This window comes from Ostrea edulis, chromosome 2, assembly GCF_947568905.1.
Source record: "Ostrea edulis chromosome 2, xbOstEdul1.1, whole genome shotgun sequence".
Lineage (NCBI taxonomy): Eukaryota > Metazoa > Mollusca > Bivalvia > Ostreida > Ostreidae > Ostrea > Ostrea edulis.
This window is the reverse complement of record NC_079165.1, coordinates 8,779,692-8,799,325: the sequence shown is the minus strand read 5'-3', so window position 1 is coordinate 8,799,325 and position 19,634 is coordinate 8,779,692. Positions and strand designations below refer to the sequence as shown.

Genomic DNA, 19,634 nt, shown 5'->3' with positions numbered 1-19,634 from the left:
TGTCTCTCTAGATATCGATAACTTCAGTAACTTGAGGTGCTACATGCATGTCTCTCTAGATATCGATAACTTCAGTAACTTGAGGTGCTACATGCATGTCTCTCTGGATATCGATAACTTCAGTAACTTGAGGTGCTACATACGTGTCTCTCTAGATATCGATAACTTCAGTTACTTGCTATCCTTTCTGGATTTTATTTAGAATATCTGTTCTCATCACAGTGAGTATACACTAAACCTTAGTGTACTTAGCTCGTCCGTGTTTGGAAGGAATCACTCATTTAAACATGTCATAAAATTTATTTCAATATGAAATTAAAAACAACAAACAACTCATCTTATTTGTCCGCCCACCTTAATCTTGTAAACATACATATAAATTGCTTTTTTTACCACACAATATTAGAATAATGTGAGAAAAGCAACTCTATACATACACACACACACAAGCTTGAGATTCATGAAAAAAATATATGGAATAATTGCACTTCATTGAAGAAATAATAATTATAAAAAATAAATGAATGTGGTGAAAGGATCAGAGGATAACGAGATAATGTTCATAAACTACACTACAAGTTTAAGCACCCATGGAACAGACACATGATATTACATTGTAATATTAAACAAAAATTCAAATCTGCAATTCACCTTACTTTGTAGGTTCACCGCTACTCTAGGGAGCGCTAACACCGCGACATGCTGATTGTGCATTTATTTAAAACAGGTTAGGGGGGCTGTTTCATTGCAAGCAGAATGGCGACTCTCTAATAGGATAAATCAATTACTAAATTTAAAAACTAACATATGGCATAAGACACGTCACAACCCTAACTACTTTGCTTCAACTAATTGACTCTCCTTTCTATTTTCTTTACGAATGGATTTTGTTTTACGGCTCTTAATGATAAAATATAAAAGACATTTACATTTCCTATCGAAGATAAATATGATCACAAGGTTAGAAAAAAATAAATTAGAATATTCCTGACAGGTTCGTCACTGTCGTTCGATTGCCTGTACTCAGGTGGACGTTTTTCTTTTGTGTTGTTCGAGACCATTCGTATTTGCCCAGCGGTCCTGTAAGCAGTGTTCCTGGGCTTTATTCTGGACCACTAATGAAATCCCAGTTTCACCAATCCATGGAATCTTTCTGAAACTTTAGTCTGGGACTGTTTTCTGAGTAGAATTGAGAAAACCACCTTCTATGTTTAGCAATCAACGAGTCCTCTTTAGATTTAACAAACATGGGTTTTCTTTCATATCTTTTGTTGTTCCAAATCATGATGTCTCTCTCAAACTGCAATAGATAGAAACGTTTAGATATCTAATAACCCAAATACACTATCTGCCTGTACGTAATATTTGAATTCTAGTTGTCAGTCAGGTTTCATATCGTATATTGCACTTCACAAATGGTATCATATCGCGTATTGCCCTTCACATTGGTATTATATTGTATACTGCTCTTCACAATGGTATAATATACTATATTGCCCTTTAAAATGGTATACTATACTATATTGCCCTTTAAAATGGTATGATATACTATATTGCCCTTTACAAGGTTATCATATTGAATATTGCCCTTTACGATGATATCATATATTGCTCATCACGATGGTATCATATCCTATATTGCCCTTCACATTGGTATTATATCGCATATTGCTTCCACAACGGCAACATGTCTCTAGTTTGGATTCTCAAATTCTATATAAAGGCATCATTGTGGGATTATTTGTGTAACAGAATAAAGATTGGGCAATTATCAGTTATGTTGTTGGCAATAATTGACATCAATATAAAATGTATACCTGAATGACCTCTCCAAGTAAGAAAAACTTCCCTATGAAGGCCGGGATATTCTTTTGGAAATAGAGATTTTGTACGAATTTCTGCAGTAAGGGTTCAGTTGGGACAAGATGCTGCATAAAACCCCCGCTTCCAATAGGTGAATCAAATGTTAGATACACAATACCAGGCCCGATCTGTAAGGGAAAATATACAGTAATGAGTACTAGCGATAGTGGAAACAGTAGGAAATTTTATTATTTCCATGTGGATGATCTAAAATCAACATTGTGTATATACGCGTCACAGCTAGTAACTGGATTTTAATCAATAAATAGATATAAATAAGAAAAAGTACTTTATCTATCTACATTAAGAGGACCAACCTGCATTGTTCAGGAAAAATGTATATTCAAGATTCATTGTAACCGATGTTGAACTATATAAATAATGTTACTGGGGATTTATTACAGATAATTCAATAAAAGTAACTTAATTCAATATAAGTGAAGTAGAATCGATCGATCTATCTATTTGTCTATCGATCGATATTCGATATTCATATACACGTATGTATTGATAATTTTTTTTATCTATATCTATTTACTGATTAAAATTCAGATACTATAGTTGTGCATGTGTGAATTGATTCTTAAGTTTCGAAATCCAGACTAAAGAGTTGAATCTATTAGTATTACTCTCATGACATCAGTTAATTAACACATGGTCATTTTCATAGTATACAATATCTTCTCGAAAACCTGAAAAAAGAAACTTTCGTGATTTTACCTAGGTCAGAAATGTTCATAAAAGAGTAATTAATGATTTACTACAGACGTTCATTCACAAGTGAATGCTTTGTGTTAACCTTTGCATTTTCATATCCTACAGACTGAGTGCGGCGGGAAATTCCCCGGCATCTTGCATGCAGCGAAGCACTCAACACGTAAGCAGGGCCGTGTGCGTCATTTCATTGTTGTAGAATTACAACTGCACTAGGAAACATATTTAATATCTGTGCTAATTCTATGCGTACTTTGTATATTTATTTTGAGAATTGTTCATACAAGTCATAGACATCTTTCTAAAGGGCCAACATCTTTCTTGATGTATTTTTCAAATAATCCCAAGTTCTTGCTTAAGTTTTGTGACTGATATTTCTAAGGATATTTCTATTGTTAACAACATAACGGTTTTATCTCGAAAAGATTTGAATAAAAGTTCTGAAGTCTTTTGTCTTAAAATATACTAAATCGTCTATACTGTAGATATGGCACACTCACGATAATCCAACCAAGAGATCAAATTAATTCCTCCAGTAATTGATAATTAAAAACTATACTTCACCTGGCGGGCCGTGACGTCCATGTCGACGGGTCGCAGCGGCTTTCCAAACAGGTTCATGGAATGAGTCAGTCGGAGTGTTCCGATGTGCTCCTCGGGGGCTGGGTTTTGTTCCCATCGTGCAGCCCAAGAGTGACTTCCGAATGACCACAGTGCGCTCCACATGTGACGTAAATCTATCCCGGATGTGATCAGCGGAGTGTGAACGCACTCCAAGTGCTGGAGATCCGCCCCGTTTTCTGGTATTTCCTAATTTCAAATTTAGTTTATTCTCTCAGACAATGATTATATAGGCACACAAGTCACACAAAACAATTCACAGTTAAAAAAAAAAAAAAAATAGCCGTCAGAAACTAGCTATATGCTAATTTGAGTTATTCTGGATAAATAAAGGTTATTATTAGAGGCACAGAGGCGATTCGTACTTTGTATTTTGACGATGCTTTTGAAATGTCTAAATATTTCTATGAAAGAAACAACATTTAAAAGTGATTGATACGGATAGCAAAGACACTGTGGGTATTGTGAATTAAAAAAGCAACAATGGAAAAAAGACAAGATGTATTTGTGAAACACTGATGCCCTTCGTATGGCAGTAAAGTAATTCTGGAACCAAATAAAAGCCTTGTCACAAAAATATGAAAGCACCAGCACTAACCGTTCACAAGTTATGGCCAAGGTTAATTTTTTTCAGAAGTAGGTCAAACCCCAAGGTCATGAGGTACAAAAAATATAAGCATGAAAGGTGAGGAGGAGTAAGCATCCCCTGTCGACCGGTCACACCCGCCGTGAGCCCTATATCTTGATCAGGTAAACGAAGTAACCCGTAGTCAAAATCAGTGCTCCAAGAACGGTCTAACAATTGGTATGAAACACGTCAGACAGCATTTGACCCAATGATAGGTTGTATTGGCAAACTAGATCGTTATAACAACCATATAATTTGCGAAATCCTGACTTTAAACGAGACGGTTGAAACCATCGCACCATCAACGTGTTTGTCAGTAGCCTGCCTCGATTTAAAAACAGACCATACGCAGAACACGCTCTTGCTCTTGCGTATCGAATCAATTGAGAGGTATAAACACCGTATGCAGGTTATAATAGAATATTGCTACATGAATTTGGGACGTTGACGATGGAGAAGCTGAAATCATCCCGTTTGTCATAATGTTGAGTTGTAGTTTGCCGTTAATATTTACTTTCAATAAAATATCTAAGTATGAAGCGAAAGTGGACGACTCTTTGGCGTCTTTTGTCTCACGGAATACACACGCGAACTATGAAAGCCGCATCACTAACCATTCAAAATTGATTTGATGGTCTAGGTTAAAGTTTTTCAAAAAGAGATTAAAGTTCCAAGGCAAAAATTCAAGGTAATGAGGTAAAAAAAAAAAAATGGTCCCAAAAGAAAGGTCTTGTCTCAAGAAATACACTTGTGAAATATGAAAACCCTTTCACAATCCATTCAAACGTTATGGTCAAGGTTATAGTTTTTTTTAGGAAAACAGACAGATAGTCAACAAAAAGATGAATCCGAAACTCCGATTACGGAATAAATTTATAAACATTGTGAATTTGAGCACTCGTCCCAGCTAACCTTACTATATATGCTAATAATATACTTTCATGTATAATACTCGAATTGAATTGGCCAAGAAACAGTTGAAAACCCCCACAATATTTCTCTCTGAGAATAGGAAGCACGCACTCCGGGGTGATAGTATCTAGCAACTAGTGATATCATACATTGTAAAATTTATCACATGCGTCAAATTTATGCGCGTACCGTTGGCCGTAGATTGTTAGACGACATCGTTTGAGCAAAGATAAAAGTATCCCTAAAAGAGAGCTGTGATTTGTTGAATGTTACAGAAATTACCTTTTCAAACTTGTTAAGTAACTTTGAATTATTCCACAATGTTGACTTGGATTTTTTTTATATGTTTACAACATAGATAAAAACTGAAATAAGTTTTTTCTGCTTTGTTGTTTAAATAGCATTCAATATAATAAAACAAATATTGCATATGTAGTGGAAGGTAACATTGAAAATTTTCAGCACTCAAAAAACCGAGACTACGCCTTCGTTGACAAAGGTTTGCTCGGGGTGAAAATTTTCAATGTTACTAGGTACCCTCAACTACATGCAATATCTATATAATGTTACCTTTCTTTATTGGCTAAGGTCACCTAACTAAAAAGGCTTATATCATCTAGGAATGTATAGCTAACATCAACTTACTATATTTAAGGAATTATAGTAATTTCTACTCATTTTGTGCAATATGATATAAATTGGTTTAGTTTAATTGTCCCATTAGTTTATATGCTAACTGAATAGGCTAATATCACCTAACTAATTAGACTAATGTCACGTGACTAAATAGGCTAATGTCACGTGTCTAAATAGGCTAATGTCACCTAACTAAATAGGCTAATGTCATGTGACTAAATAGACTAATGTAACCTACCAAAGTTGGCTAATGTCACATGACTAAATAGACTAATGTCACGTGACTAAATAGACCAATATCAACTAACTAATACAAACTAAATGGGCTAGCTAATGTCTCGTAACTAAATAGGTTAATGTCACCTACCTATTTGTATATAGGTTAATGTCACCTATATTTATATCGCGTAGAATAGGATGGGGTGTGTGTGTGTGTGTGTGTGTTTAAATCCTTCACTTTTATTAATCATTTTTTAAAATTAAGATCCTATGTAAATCAAAGACGCTTCATTCAAGAGTCCTACGCTGTACGAAATGTAAGCATTATAATTAATGCATAAAATTTTTGCTTTATTCAAAAAATAATATCTCTCTCGCCGTTTAAGTGGAGATTTCGTTCTCGTCGTGGTTGTCTGTCGTTACCATTAAAGAAGTGTAGTATGAATGCTTGTCTACTATATGTATACAGGTGTCACTAGTGCGAGTAAATGGGGCAGCCCCCCAACTTGTAAACTGGGCCAATCCGTCAAAAGGTTTTACTACTTTTTAAAATGCAAATTTTTGGTAATTTTTAAAAGAAATGAAGAGCTTCATACAGTTGTATAAAACCATATTTTCACATATATAAGAAAAAACCTTCACCAATTAAAAGTACTGGTCTTAGTATTATCTAGGAAAACGGGTATCAGAGGTTCTTGGCCTCGCGGACTTGATATGTCTGTCACCGATCCGTACTGAAGTAGAACGATGAAAGCCTTAAATTGTCTTATATCATTAATACTCAGGCTGACTACCGAATTATAATTTGTTAAATGTGGGGTCTGATTACAGAATCATGATTTGGTAGGTGTCGGAAACTGACTATAACCGAATCATGATTTGTTAAATGTGGGGTCTGATTACAGAATCATGATTGTTGGATGTCGGAGGTCGACTATCGAATAATGATTTGTTCAAAATGTCGAAAACTGACTACCGAATCTTGATTTGTTGAATGTCGGAAACTGACAACCGAATCATGATGTAATAAATGTCGGAAACTGATTATCGAATCATGATTTGTTGAATGTCGGGGGTCGACTATCGAATAATGAATTGTTAAATGTCGGAAGCTGACTACAAAATAATGATTTGTTGAATGGCTATTTTGATTTCTACATACCTCAATGTGACAGTTGATGTAGTGTTCCGATCTCCCTCGGTATACCCACTTCTCAGTTTGAATTTCCTCTACCCTAGGTACTGTCCACGTGGGATCTATCCCCTCAGCATGGTACCAGAAGTAGATATACCCATTCACCTCGTCAGAGGCGTAACTTTTAACTTTGGCAATGTCTGGAACTGTATTAGAATTCAATCTCAACTTAAGTTTAGGTAAACAGTGATGTTTAATTTTGACAAAGTCTTAAATTACTTGTGTAGTTTATTGGGGGTTAATTTTGATATAGCCTTAAATTATTCATATATACTTGTTATAGATTATTCATATATATATAAAATTCATCATGTACTCGTTACAATATACTGGTAGAATCACGTGACCCATATCAGATTGACGTGAAAAAATCAAATCACGTGTCAGACGACCATGTAATTTCGGCTGAATATTTGGACTGACCTTTCACCGAATCTCGGAGCAGTCCTTCATAATTCATGTCTGGAAATTTACTTTCATCTTCGGTCGGTTCTAGCAATTAATGTGCACTTAGGTGATACTGCTGTTCGCTTCAAATTTAAACTAAATCTCTATCACTATTAATTTTGTATTGCTTACCGTTTAGGTATGAAAATCCTAAAATGAAAACAGTCACTAAATTTTCCGTTCAAATGGTGACTTCCATGGCACAATAGTTTACCTCCTGAAATTGAAGAGTTCTTATAGTCTGTCTTATCAAGTTACTGATACATTGCATCTTCACATACCAACGTGTTTATCGCTAATTTAAAAAAAACAAAAACAAACCCAAAACAATAGGAACTCTTTAATTTCAGGAGATAAAATATTGCGTCATGGAAGTCATCACTTGAACGGAGAATAAGTGATAGTTTATTTCATAGAATTGACATACTTAAACAGTAAGTAATCCAGCAATATTAGAATACAGAGTTGGTTTGATAGTCAACTAACTTATTTGAAGTGAACGGAAGTGTCACCTAAGTGCACAATAATTGCTAGAACCGGTCGAAGCTGAACGTAAAATTCTAGACATGAATCCTGAAGGACTGTTCCGAGATTCGGTGAAGGTGTCAATCCAAATATTCAGCCGAGCCGAATCTCAGCCGAGATTAACGACCATGTAAAACATCCATTCGTTCTAAATAATTCTATATTTGTAGAATTTAAAAATATGTCTTTATACCCCGACTTGAAACGATCGGGGCACATCGTGTTACAAGTTTTAGGACTTTGGCTGTGCTTGTAGATCATGAGCAGACTTTTGGTATATCTACAGGTTTTAGGACTTTGGCTGTGTTTGTTGATAATGAGCAGACTTTTGGTATATCTCTATATATTGATGACTTAGTTACAGATCAAGTGTGAGTGTACGCCTATTTTTATGTTCCCCAAACAAAGTTTGGGAACATATTGTTTTTACTCTGTTTCTTCTTCTTCTTATTATTATTATTATTATTATTCTTTTTCTCCGGTACTTTTTTGTCCGGTAGTGTTCTCAGAAACTACAAAAGGGATCGATATGAAACTTTCCAGGATGATAGTATAGCGTTTGTAGATGTGCATAGTGATAGTCATTTTGTTTGCACGTGCATGCACGCGCGCGCACGTGCATTGCAATTTTGGTACAAAAAATGGAAAATCAGAATATTGAAGGAAGCGATATAAAACCTAAATAGGATGATAGTATATCATTTGTACATATGAAAAATAATAGTTATTTTGCCAGCACGCGCACGCATGCGCGTGCACGCGCATTACAAAATTTGTACGCTAACTTTGGAATCAGTCTAACTTTTTTGTTGTTCATTGAAATGGCTTGAAATTCATATCATAGGTAGATATTGAGACCCTTAACTGATTTACATGGTCAAAATTACCAATTTGCACGCGCATGCACGTGCGCTTCATTTTGATTGGATAATGCTAAAACGTTTGTAACTATCTTATTTATGAAGCGAATGAGATAATATTCACAGCATATGTAGACAATATGTGTATCTATATGTTGGTGTAACAAAAAATGCCAACGCACACGCGCATGCGCGTGCAACGTTTTTTAAATGTTCAATTTTTAAAGGACGATAACGTTTTTGTTTTTCATCAAATTCTATTCATATTAGGGGTTTAGATGTATCTTGGTACTCCTTACAAATTGCTGTGGTTAGAATTACTGCTCAGCACGTGCATGCACGTGTGCTGATTTCTGATTGGACGATTTTAAAATCGCTATAACTTCCTTATATTTGGTGGAAACGTTATGAAATTCATACTGTGGGTATATGATACAAATGCCTGTTGAACGACATCAACAAAAAATCGGAATCATACACGCGTGCGCGTGTATGCACGTGCAACGCTTTCTTTCATTTCTTGGTACTGAAATGACCATATTGAACGTACTACATGTAATTAAAGGCTAAAATAAAATGATTTTTTCCTATAGATTCACAAGTACATCACTTTTTAATTGGGGGAGGTTTGGGGAACATCTGTAACGGTCCCCGTTACAATTAGAACTAGTTGCAAATGTTATTGCCGTGAAACTTTGAATTTTTAAAAATCTACTCACAGTTTTCTAGACTTGTTTTGGCTGTGCTTGTACATAATATTCAATATGTCGGTGTTATCTCGAATATATGCGCATTTATCACAAGTTTGATGTTCGCCACAAATCACCTGTATCTAACTAATAATGTGTAATTCTCCCAATCTCCGTATGTCTCCTAAATGTTAAAAGAATCTACTTTGCATATATGTATCAAGATGCGCATACGTGGAATATGTGTGGACTGGTGCTTCTATGCAAGTATTATCTACATTTGACATTGTGCAAAGTCTGTAATGGTTTTGTTCTGTTTCTTCATCATTTCTACATTGTATGCTACATATAACGAGTAACAATTCTGATGGGAAAAGGCGTCTGTCATCTGACGGTAAAACACCTAGGCCTTCTACTAAACAATCCAAAATGGCGGAATCTCCGAAAGGGGGGCTGAGGTGAGAACTCTGGTAAGACAACTGATCAAATTGACAGTCATAGCCGAGGCCGTCCAAAAACTACAAGTAGGGCAACAGGCATTGCAGTCAATGCTAGAAAGCAAACTGGACAAGTTTAAAAAAGAGTTTATATCTAACATTGAAGAGAAATTCAAGGCAATGCGAAGTGACATCGATCTCGACTTGTCATTACATAAGAAAGAAATAGAGCAATTGCTACTGTCTGTTGTTTCTATTGTCCGTCGTCTGGATAGTATTGAAAACAGTCCACACCAAAGTCCTTCACCCGAGCATAACTCAAATATCACCGTGATAGCCTCAAATGTCAACGAGACAATCGAATCAGTTCTGGGTGTGGGACGCGAGATCGTCAGTCATTTAGACGATAGCGCTACGGTTGTTGCTGCAACCCGCTTAAGAGCTAGATATGGAAAAGCAGGTCTAATAAATATTTCCGTATCGTCACTTGAAGAGAAAATAAGTATTCTGAGGAAAAAAAAACCAAAAAAAAACTTAAAGAGTATTCAAAATACAAATCGGTATTCCTAAGATCGAGTAAGTCTCACACGGATAGACTCATTGAGCTCGATGCACGAACCATACTAAACGAACTGCCGCACGGAAACCAATTCCGAATAACCTCAAACGGTAGGACTGTTAAAAAGACACACACACACACCCTAGCCAACGTGGCGAAGACCAAGATGATTAGGCCAACACCGTCCCTTTGGAACATTAAGTATAGGACACTTAAATGTATGTGGTTGGACCAAATCAAATCACGAACTGAGATGTGAACTTATAAAACATTTGAATGCTGATATAGTTAGAGTGAATGAAACTCATTTGATTGATAAAGATGAATTAAATTTATCACATTACGACTAGAAATGGATGGGGTTCAACCGTTCTCATATACATGTAAACGCACCAAAAGGATGACTCTGTGTTTACTAATATTGTTTGTAATTTTCCAAGACAAACTGCAAAATTTATCTATAATTCTTATAACATCAGACAAAAATACTTTCGGAAAGCCACGTAATTTAATCATCTATGATAATAATATACAACCAAATGACTATACATGCGCAGACATCATTGAATATGTTAAATTGATTAAAGTGACATATAGGTCCGTTGGGCCGGGTGTAAAATTATATTATCATGTATCTTACTGAAATATAGAATTTGTATTACATATGTCACTATAATAAAAGATTTACTTACTTACTTACTATATGTAGGACAGATTTAGAGTTCAATAAATTATGCACTGGTGTATTTGTATTATCACTAACAGTACTTAAGTATCATTTGTAGTGCGGTCATACACGTGGTTAAAAGGTCACCCAATGGGTCACTTATGCCTGATATTCAATTCAGTTAATGCGATTTTCTATTTCAACATTGCGAGAAATGTTGGGACCTTGTCCTAAGGAGTCAGGTTATTTTAATTCAATATACTCTGGTTGTCAAAACCGATACTATAGCAAAATAAACCTTAAGAAAGGCCGATAACTAGTACAATAACAAAACACACCCTTTCTCATTGTATTGATGAGATCACATGGAGGTGACGTCTCGGTATGATTAAAAAATATCGAATGCATGTAAAACAAACGAACAAACAAATACACAAACAAACAAATAAAAATAAACAAACAAACAAATAAACAAACCTTTTTCGGAGTATGGAATCGTTGTACATTGTCCGTCGCTTCCTCTGAATTGCCAGCCATGGAATGGGCACTCCAGACAGTCGCCCACAACTCGCCCTCCCACAGCGAGATTGGCGCCCATGTGTGGGCAATAGGCATCAATGACATGGATTGTTCCATCTTCTCCTCGAAAAACAGCCAAGTTTAAACCTGTGGTGTAGTTAAAGCGCATAAAGATCTAGAGGAAATACGTAACATAGAATACAGTTGAACCTAAGACGTTTATAACTCGCTGTTCCTTTGCGAAGCGCCCGGCGTCAGAAGTGAGAGTCACGGGTCTTTCGGATATGACCTTAGAAACGGAGTTTACGGTAGGCGTTGGGACGATAGAGAACCATCACTGCCGCGGCTTTTTGCGCCATGCAAAGACCAAATGTTCTGGCACTTCACCTCACTCTTGGAAAACTGACGTGTCTACGAGTGAAAAATTCTCATGACGTAAAATAACACACAAATTTTCTCTGTTTGACATCTAAAATGTCTTCTTTGGTGAGAAGACTATTAGCTCGGTCTTTCAATCAATTCCGAAAGAAATTTATTGTATTGCGATTTGATTAAATACTATTCTATAAATTGAAACGTTTTTGGGAGTCGGAGAGGAATGTGTTGTAGATAGATAGGGCGGTGTTCTTTCTTTGATTATATACTAATTTGACTTTGATCACATACCAATTTGGTGATTTTTGATGAATTTTGTGCTTATTATGATAATGATAATAATGAAACCTTATTTAACGCTTTATATTATAATCGAAAGGTTTACATTTTAACATTTATTGGATTTTTAAAATGAACTTTTGAAAGGATATTAAAGACAGGTAAGTATATTTTGAAGTCAGATCGAATATACATTGATATGAAATAAAATCGATTTTAAAACCGTCGTTGTTATGTCGCCTTTGATGTTTTACGTAAGATCCTAGATATTAAATCGATGTCCTACGTGCTAAAACAGATGTATGCTGTCAAGACGACCACAAATGGACAAATTAATTGATAACTATAATTGCACCAAGTCTTTCTTGTACTACGAAAAGGTACGAGGACTTGTCCATTCATACCATAATTACTTTGTGTTAACCTGTGCTGGTAGAGAATTTACGATATGGTCAACATGTCAATAATTTGCCGTTGAAACATAACAATGCATAGTAGGCCGGTGGGAAAATAGACAAGCACATCTAATCGTTCACGTACATAAAGAAAACCAAACAAACAAAAAAACCGCGACCAGATGGTTTGATCGCCTTCACATTATAACAGTACAACTCCCATTCATGAGACATTTAAAATCAAATAGATCAATGAGTCAAAGCACGTGGTGTTTACAAACCAAATTGTAAGGAGTATGTAATAGAGCTACAGTTATGTAATCCAATCTTACACTGCATTTCCTTGTTCGGATCACAGATGAATCAAATTGTGGAAATTTTTATATTATGTTGTTTTCTGTTATATCAAAATTATGATTTCGTAGAAAATATTTTAGAATATTTCATATTTACAAAATAAAAAAGACAGAAAAAGAGAAAACCAACCAAACAAATAAAGAGCAAAAAAAAAAAAAAAAAAAAAAAAAAAAAACCCCCAAAACAAACAAACAAAAAACACCGAAAAAAACCCTCCAAAAACAAACAATAAAAACGAAACAGAAAACCAAAAGCCAAAACAAATAATAAGAAATTAATCAATAAAAAGAAAACCAACAAAACAAATTAAAACAAAATTCAGGAAACTAAATAACAGCAATAATCAACGAATATCATAAGCTTACCTAGAACTGAAACGTTTTGCACTTCTCCTGGTTTTACCCGGAATCCCTCGATCAGCCCAAACCAGCCGTTGGGGTAGATCGGGGGGAGGTCCCCCACCAACCTCTGTTTACGGACCCTGTTCGCTATATCCTTCATGGACAGCCGTCCCTGCGGTATGTATCCAACGTCGCCCAAGTATTTCACGCGATTCATCGGCAAAAATAAAATACCGTATAATTTGTAAAGGGGGTAAAATAAAACAACTGTTACTATATAGATAACAATTGATGTATAACCAGTCACATGTTGAAAAAGAGGCGAATTCCATTTTGACATCCACCTCAGACTTGTTTCATATACGGGAACATTCAAAATTTTCTGCGTGACTGTTGCAGAAACTGCTAGTACCAATACACAAAGCGTCGCTCCGATCGGAACACACTTCCTCAGGTCCCCCATCGCGGTGTGTGTGTGGTTATATGTTCTGCTCCTAAGCTATGTTGCTATTGCGATCCCTGGTTCCACTCTGATACTAATGTTTCCGAGTTGCGGATTTTTATGCTTTCGCCGGCCAACCCGATTGGACGTGGGTAGCGACAAAAGCGATATGCATTTTGAAATCACGTTGATTTTGTTGTTGGATTTAAATGAACAATGTATTGTAGGTAGATTCTAATGAGATACAACGGGACTAGACCTATTTACTTTTAGCACTGTTCATTTCCTGATGTTCGATGTTATGATTAATCAGTCCGCTTGGACGCTCAACCGTCCCGTGAAACGGTCTGACCGGACCTGAATCAAGTTTTCATAGAATTCATGTGTATTCTGGTATAACACACCTCTCACTACGATACTTTCGATAGTTCTGAATTTTCCTTAGATGAATATAAAAAATAAATAAGCAAGGGTTTAAGAAAACGTTTAAATGCTTGACTCCGAGAAAATGAAATACATGTACAAAGGTTATCAATATGATTGAGAACATTTTACATAATTAAAGATTAAAAACCCAGTAACATAGTTTTTTCTTTTTGTTCAAATGTGTGTGTGTGCGCGCGCGCGCGTGAGCGCACAGGTGTGTGCGAATATATGTGTGTGAACGCGTGTCTGTGTAACAGTCTGTTAAAACGAGTAGTTAATGAAAGCAATTTCGTGATACATGATCAGTACAAATTATTGAAATGTGTTATGACGAATTAAACAATTTCATATACATGTAACGTATATCAAAGTATGGCGTGTAAAACGTTGCTATATTCGATAATCTTGTGATGTATGTTCAATATCTTGTGATGTATGTTCGAATATCTTTTGATGTATGTTCAATATCTTGTGATGTACGTTCAATATCTTGTGATATATGTTTAATATCTTGTGATGTATGTTCAATATCTTGTGATGTACGTCCAATATCTTGTGATGTATGTTCAATATCTTGTGATGTATGTTCAATATATTGTGATGTATATTCAATATCTTGTGATGTATGTTCAATATCTTGTGATGTATATTCAATATCTTGTGATGTATGTTCAATATCTTGTGATGTATATTCAATATCTTGTGATGTATATTCTATATCTTGTGATGTATGTTCTATATCTTGTGATGTATATTCTATATCTTGTGATGTATATTCTATATCTTGTGATGTATATTCTATATCTTGTGATGTATATTCTATATCTTGTGATGTATATTCTATATCTTGTGATGTATGTTCAATATCTTGTGATGTATGTTCAATATCTTGTGATGTATATTCAATATCTTGTGATGTATATTCTATATCTTGTGATGTATATTCTATATCTTGTGATGTATATTCTATATCTTGTGATGTATGTTCAATATCTTGTGATGTATATTCAATATCTTGTGATGTATATTCAATATCTTGTGATGTATGTTCTATATCTTGTGATGTATATTCTATATCTTGTGATGTACAGTGTATGTTCAATATCTTGTGATGTATGTTCAATATCTTGTGATGTATATTCTATATCTTGTGATGTACAGTGTATGTTCAATATCTTGTGATGTATGTTCAATATCTTGTGATGTATATTCAATATCTTGTGATGTATGTTCGATAATCTTGTGATGTATGTTCAATATCTTGTGATGTATGTTCAATATCTTGTAAAAGATTTTATAACGAATTATAACTAATTCTAAAGTTTTAAATAACAAATTAGATTCGAAATTGAAATCGAAATTCTATTTTGATAGGTCCTATATGGGCTTCCGTAGAAATCAGTCTAATTACCCATGCAACGTAATGACGTCAACAAGTACACCTTAATTTAATCATGATCGAAAGAGAGAGAGAAAGAACTACATGATGGATTTTCTATTAGGAAACATACATGTACTGAACATATGTCGAACAAAAATATATTTTTATAGTACGAACATTGTAAAAATCGGTTTGATGTTGCTCGACGCACGTGCGCCTCCTTTTTTAGAGCAAAGCTTGTAGAAGTAAACTTGTTCATTTTCTAGGGTTCCTCCCCAAACCGTGAAGTCCAGCTATGAGTTATGACGTCACACTACATAAAATAAATGCATTCTAGCGAATCACACACTTGGCAATTTTTGTTCATTCATTCTTTTGGGAAAAGTACATATATTCAGACAATCCGAATTTTAATTAATTTCTAAGAACTCTATATGATCACAAACCTACGTTATTTGTTGAAATGACGCAGAAAATTTCACTTTTATCTTATTCAACTTGTCAAACAGAATTTAACCTTTTTCAACGTGGAAAAACGTTATATGTGTTTGCTGGGGTATAAACAAATTAAATAGTAATGCGTATTAATCTATGTTACGTATTTATTTATGTTACGTATTTATCTATGTTGCGTATTTATCTATGTTGCGTATTTATCTATGTTTGAATGTCTTAGGGGTTGCCTTTGACACCCGAGTTCGACGTTTGTGTCTGTATTCTCCTTAAAATACTCCCTTTAGGATCCGGGTTAGAATAGATCTTCAGTACTTCTTGCTTGTCGTAAGAGCCTCGACTAAATGGGGCGGTCCTTCGGATGAGATCGCAAAAATCGAGGTCCCGTGTCACAGCAGATGTGGCACATTAAAGATCCCTCCCTGTTCAACAGTCCGAAGTTCAATGTGAATTTCCAGACGTGAATTAAAAAAGATTGCTCCGAGATTTAGTGAAATCCAAATTCCTCAGCCGAGATTGATGCCAACTGTTTTTTCGGACTTACAGCGGAAATCCAGACAAAACCTGGAGAGGGGCAACCACGCACCAGAATATTTACTGAAAGACCGACAGAAGCAACTACATGCATTCAGGTGGGGGTGGGGTGGGGGCAGACACCAGCCTTGAATTCATTTATGGTTAAGCTACCAATTTCAATTGCAATTCTTCTAATAATTGATATTTATGGATGTAAATATACACTTTTTTCATGGTTGTTCCTTTAAGGCATGAAATGTATCACTGCAAGATATGTATCATCATTATCGACAAACTGATTTTAAACATCATTCGTCATTACAGGGAAAAACTCATACATAATCGTGCTAAATTACATTTATTTAAGAAATACATGCAGGCATGAACTGCGACAATCCAAGACGACGTGCTGGTACTGCAAACTTATGTAAATATGACGGGTGAAGCATTACAGTTCAAAAATGAAGTTTATTTCTATATAGATTCATTCTACTTTCATTTCTGTCCGAATTCCCAGCCGTTAAGATAGATGCATTATATTTACTTGTATTCATACACACATTATTTACAACTACAACACATTCACGAGGAAATGACTATCATTTGCATTGGAAATGTAAATGTTATCATAGTCAGCATTTCGCAAATTCTATGGTCGTTATAACGATCTAGTTCGTCAATACAACCTATCATTGGGTCAAATGCTGTCTGGCATGTTTCATACCGATTGTTAGGCCGTTCTTGGCACACTGATTTTGACTACAGATAACTCCGTTTACCTGATCAGGATATAGGGCTCACGGCGGGTGTGACCGGTCGACAGGGGATGCTTACTCCTCTTAGGCACCTGATACCACCTCTGGTTTGTCCAGGGGTCCGTGTTTGCCCAACTATCTATTTTGTATTGCTTATAGGAGTTATTCACCTTTCATGCACGTGTGTGTTGCAAGCACAAGCATTTATCACTCGTCTGTCCACTTTTGTGTTGCTATTCACACATATTTACTCGACCCCAGTTTTGCCCAAATGAACCGTATGCAAAGGATTACTATTCCAGGTTTTCGATGCTGAACTTTCATAAAAGGGAAGTAACTCCATTGGAGTTATCGTTCGCTATCCTGTGTCCAACGCAAAAATTACAATACATGCAGGGGATTGGGTTATGGTTCAAATCCTGAGTATAAGCCCCTTTCAGTTAGTTGTAAACTCTCTCTCTCTCTCTCTCTCTCTCTCTCTCTCTCTCTCTCTCTCTCTCTCTCTCTCTCTCTCTCTCTCTCTCTCTCTCTGTGTGTGTGTGTGTGTGTGTAAATGATAGATCACGTAATTAGTAAAGTCTAGCTCTTGACACCAATGAGTTGCAGACATTAATATTACAAATAAGCAAACATAGAGTTTTGATTTAAAAAACCGCAATGTGTTTGAATAGATAACGTCTATGTATTGATTCAGACGTATTATATTAATTAATTATATTATAAACAAATATTGTAAGTGTTTGACTGTAAACTCGCCACACAGACGTAAAAATAGAAAGGATTTAAAGCCAACACAGGTTATACTTAGTGATTATGTACGTGTATGTCAAACTATGTAAGATTTTAAAACACGCAAACAAACAAATTGAGGAATCGAAATGGTAACTCAGATAACAACAAAATTGTGTAAAAGAGGCCTATCTATTGCATAACTGCACTGTATCATATGGTTTGTCTTGTGACTGGTTTTCCCAGGAAAGCCATTCAGCATTTAGCAATAAGTCACGGAGTTTAGTTTCCTACATAACGTGAGTATTGCGTAATATCTGGCTAAAACAGCTGATAATGTTGACATAAAAATGCCTCACAGTTCACAGTAAGTTTAAAACATAGGGAAGGACAAGGAGCGATTTCATTTCAAAATCTTTGAATCATTCATATTGATTAATCAGCGAGTAAAATGTGCATGGCGTTGGCTCACAACCCTTTGATATGTCATTCTGATGCGCGTACATGACCACGTGGAAAGAAATGGTACAGTACCGGTATTCATCTCACAGACCGTGACAAAATAATGTGATATTGTAGTAATTGAAATGAGAGAGAGAGAGAGAGAGTTTTAAAATTGCAATGTTTGTTTCAATTTTCGTAACATAACGTTTGTTATGGTGGGTACACTGGCCTAGCGTGAGACAGCATAACGATTTCTATCGAAAGCAGGTTTGATTCCGTAGGTCACGAGTTCAACACAGGAATGGGACGGAAGTGAACACAATCTTTCCAATAATAGCTGGTCACTTTGCTTCATCGAGGGTGCAAACGTTTGGGATATGCTTCTCCAAGATTTTAACGAAACGGGGTTTTAGATTTTATCTTCAGTGATCAATCACATTCAAAAGAATGGCATAACATGGTCATCTAATAAAACTCGTTTTTAGTGGGTGAAATTTGCATGCTCGATCAAGCGAAGTGAGACACTGATATGGGAACGATATTATATATACACTTTAACTGATCATCATGTCAACTGGTGACTATCTGAGCATCCTCAACACCAAGAAAAACCTTTAGATCATGGGTGTATAATTTACGTATTGTTAATGTAGAAGCCGCCATGTCTGTTTCCAGAATCTTGGGGACCTCTGCAGTAAGTATGTGTCAATGAACACGGTGATACAAAATATGTAATGCCCTATTTAAGGGCGTGACGTAGTTTTGATATTTGGCAATAATTACTGTTTTCTTTGTCACATGACCCTGACATCAATATCAGGTTACTCGAGTTCACTTGTGGATGCTTTATTTGTTCGCTGTACTTTAAATCTTTAAACTATGATGAAATGTTTCTTACAATGTAGATTATCGTTCTGCGAACCTTTAGCAGATGACTGAATGCAGTCTTTGTAACCCGGTTCTTTTGATTTGTGGTATATCATATCTCGATAAAACCATTGAATTTTCATCTTGACATTAAAACCTATATATGAAGAAAGTCAGTTTACAAATTATCACGTGTATTTGTGTTGTAGGGGACATACATGGGGGGTAAGTTAGACAAGCGAATCCGTGGGAGTTTGATCACATGATCTGTACGTGACGTTTGGTGCGTATTGGATAGTTTAAATCGTTTCCCAATCGCTGTCAGCCGGTATTTTACAAAATACCTGCGCATCATAATAAAGGAATCCATCAATGTCAAGGTC

The 19,634-nt window shown here is 35.6% G+C and overlaps 1 protein-coding gene across 1 annotated transcript; it reads right to left on the bottom strand.

Annotated features, from left to right (window-relative positions):
* Positions 1 to 280: 280 nt before the first annotated feature.
* LOC125681243 (cholesterol 7-desaturase nvd-like) lies at positions 281 to 13,887 on the bottom strand. Its single transcript, XM_048921250.2, has 6 exons — positions 13,263 to 13,887; positions 11,450 to 11,638; positions 6,756 to 6,934; positions 3,142 to 3,387; positions 1,818 to 1,991; positions 281 to 1,300 (listed from the first exon to the last, which is right to left on the bottom strand). Exons 1-6 carry the CDS (start codon positions 13,699 to 13,701, stop codon positions 1,133 to 1,135), a joined length of 1,395 nt encoding a protein of 464 aa, XP_048777207.2. The 5' UTR covers positions 13,702 to 13,887; the 3' UTR covers positions 281 to 1,132.
* Between the last annotated feature and the right edge of the window lie 5,747 nt (positions 13,888 to 19,634).

Coding starts and splice junctions, on each gene's coding strand:
- LOC125681243 (XM_048921250.2), bottom strand. CDS start 13,701: ATGGGGGACCTGAGGAAGTGTGTTCCGATCGGAGCGACGCTTTGTGTA. Junction 3,388..6,755: donor ACATCAACTGTCACATTGAG/GTATGTAGAAAT, acceptor ATTTGAAATTAG/GAAATACCAGAAAACGGGGC. Junction 1,992..3,141: donor TGGACGTCACGGCCCGCCAG/GTGAAGTATAGT, acceptor TTTCCCTTACAG/ATCGGGCCTGGTATTGTGTA.